Source organism: Echinops telfairi, unplaced genomic scaffold, assembly GCF_000313985.2.
Source record: "Echinops telfairi isolate 266 unplaced genomic scaffold, ASM31398v2 ScPeMD7_7469;HRSCAF=8507_1, whole genome shotgun sequence".
Taxonomy (NCBI): Eukaryota; Metazoa; Chordata; class Mammalia; order Afrosoricida; family Tenrecidae; genus Echinops; species Echinops telfairi.
This window is the reverse complement of record NW_022111373.1, coordinates 35,011,019-35,013,712: the sequence shown is the minus strand read 5'-3', so window position 1 is coordinate 35,013,712 and position 2,694 is coordinate 35,011,019. Positions and strand designations below refer to the sequence as shown.

Sequence of the window (2,694 nt, the reverse complement as noted above, 5' to 3'; positions counted from 1 at the left end):
TAAGGAGCCCTGGTTGTGTAATGGCAAGGTCCGTAGTTCAAAACCATCAGCTGCTCCCCGGGAGAAAGATGAAGCTTGCTAGTCTTTTACACCCATAAAGAGTTACAATCTTGGAAACCCACAAGGGGGGCAGATCTAGCATGTCCTAAAAGGGTAGCGATGAGTTGGCTTCAACTCAATGGCAGGGAATTTGGTATGGTTTGGGCATGCACTGAGGGTGTTTTCTTGTGAACTGCAAGTTAATACCGTGTCTTCTTGTTTCAGCCTATAGGGAAGGTTCTCCTAAAGGAGAGGATCAGTCATTGTTTTTGGATAGAATGCTTTAAAGCTGTTGAGCAATCATGTTAGATATTCTTAACATTTGGCATATTCATAGAAAATATAAGAGATGTGAATGAGTTTGTTTCAGGTGTGTCCAAAAATTTTTCTATTTTGAATGAATCCTTGTCAGTTATGTTTGTTAATTACCCTTTCTTCTAAATACTTAGTTTTGGAAGGAAAATAGCTAGTTCATTATAGGTTCACACTGGATTTCACCAGTGTGAATACTGGTTAAAAGTGCATGTGGTTAGACCATTATTAAAGAAACTGAAACTATTGTATACAGATGTTTGAATTCTCCGTGTTTTGGTCCACAGACTTTTTCATTCATTCATGAACTTGAAGAAGATAATTGGAGATTCTGCACTTCTTCTTATTTTGAAGGACAAGGCCACATATGACTCTTACTCATCTGATAACTTCTTAGAGATGGTTAGTTGATACCTTTTATCCCCACAGAAATGTGAATGATTGTTTTATTGTTGGATTGGGGTGAGGAGTTTAATGAAAAGCATTGAAATACAATGATATGTACACTATTTGAAAGATTTTGTATCAATTTATATGACTCACACATGTCCTTTTTGTAAATGTGTCTGTATGTGACTTCTGACTTGTATTTTGTTCGGGCAAGCCCAAATCCAAGGTCACTTGTGACTAAGCCTCAGCATGAAAGTGAACACATTTGTGTGATAAGCATGTGTGCTGAGCTTTCAGGGAAGTACTAAGGTAGTACTGTAGGGTAACTCAGCCAGCGTTATAATTCATGATTTTTCTGAGTTTTAATTAAAAACCTCTTGGCATTTAAATTTTGTCAGTCCTTAATCTTTCTTGCTAAACTTGAATTTCAGTCATCTTAAATTGTCTTTAGATTTTGAATCCATTAAGTACTATTGGCTCTGTTGAGATGTATGTAACAATACAGCAATGATTGAGGAATTAGACTAGCTGTTAGTTTCAGCCCCCGCACCTGGTTACACGGACCTTAAAATTTTTACCCAGCATCTCTTTGCCCTCATGCATTTATCTTTAATATGGGATGACATTATCTGCCCTGTGTTTTTGTGTGAGAATCACATGAACTAATAAAACACAAAAAAGGTGTAGAATACAGAAAAGAGCTATTGACAGAATGGTTCATTGAACCCTCCTCTGGCACCTAAGATATTTTACATTTGTAATGTATTTATCTATAGTATCTGTGGAGAATAGTGAATAGAGCTTATTAGCGAATGATACACTTTGAAATTTTGCATGTAATTTGAATTTACATGTCAGGAACCAGAGATGAAGCTTCAGTCTTTCCGTATAATAATCAAGTCTTGATTATATATTTTCATATTAATGTAAAAATGCATGAAATGGACATGTATATATCTTAAGGATATGAAATGCCTACACACATAAAGTAGCAAAATCCTTTGAAGAATTGTCCCTAGAACTCTTCTTGACTATTTATTTATTTATCTCTCTTACCTATTTATTTTTGGTAGTTTGAGCTACCTATTATGGATTCTAAGGAGTGTTGGTGGCATAAGGGGTTATATGTTGAACTGCAAGGTCAGCAGTTCTAAACCACCTGCTGCTCTGAGGGAGAAAGATCAGTCTGTCTACTCCTGTAAACATTTATAGCTTTGGAAACCCAAAGGAGAGTTCTAGTCTGCCCTATAGGATTGTTATGAGTTGGAATAGACTTGCTGGTTGTGGATTTGATTTTTATTATGGATTCTAGTCCCAATTTGGTCTTTATTGTCCTACAAATCAAAATACATCTATGTAAACACACACACACAGAAGATTTTTTTAAATTTCAAAGATGGATGGACTCTGACCTTGATTGGTTACGCACCTGACTGCCAGCCAAAAGATTGGTGGTTCAAAATCACACAGAGACACCTCTAAAAGACAGGCATGCATCCCTTGTGCTGTGCACATGTGGGCTCTCCAGAAGTCGTGGTCATCAATAACTAACAAGAAGAGAATGTTCTTGGAATGGGGTGTTTCCCCTTCTTTTTGCCTTTCTTCGAGCGTCTTGCAGGGTTCTACTACATACCTCATTTTGAAATTTGCATTTCAAAAGTAAAACTTTTTTTTAAACAGGATTTGGAACAAAAATCACAAGATTCTCTGCCACAAAAAAATATTATAAGGCTGAGTGTGGAGCCAAGGTAAGTACATACTTTAGCATTTAGTACTTTTCAGGTTTGATTTTTGTTGATTTTAATGGTGCTCTTCTCCAAACAGCATATATTTGGGGCAGTATCTCTAAATTCAATATTTTAACTTTTAAAATTGTGGCAGGAATGAGGTTTCTCCTATCAGACCGAGCTTGAGAGTAAGGTCTTTATCATGTTTGATGCTAATAGTTAACAC

At 36.3% G+C, this 2,694-nt stretch overlaps 1 protein-coding gene across 1 annotated transcript in view; it reads left to right on the top strand.

The window, feature by feature from the left end:
• MAN2A1 (mannosidase alpha class 2A member 1) overlaps nt 1-2,694 on the top strand; it is a 206,580-nt gene that overhangs the window by 115,935 nt on the left and 87,951 nt on the right. The window contains exons 11-12 of the mRNA XM_004706587.2: nt 639-753; nt 2,422-2,489. Coding sequence (XP_004706644.1) covers nt 639-753; nt 2,422-2,489 — 183 coding nt within the window. The remainder of the gene's footprint in view (nt 1-638; nt 754-2,421; nt 2,490-2,694) is intronic.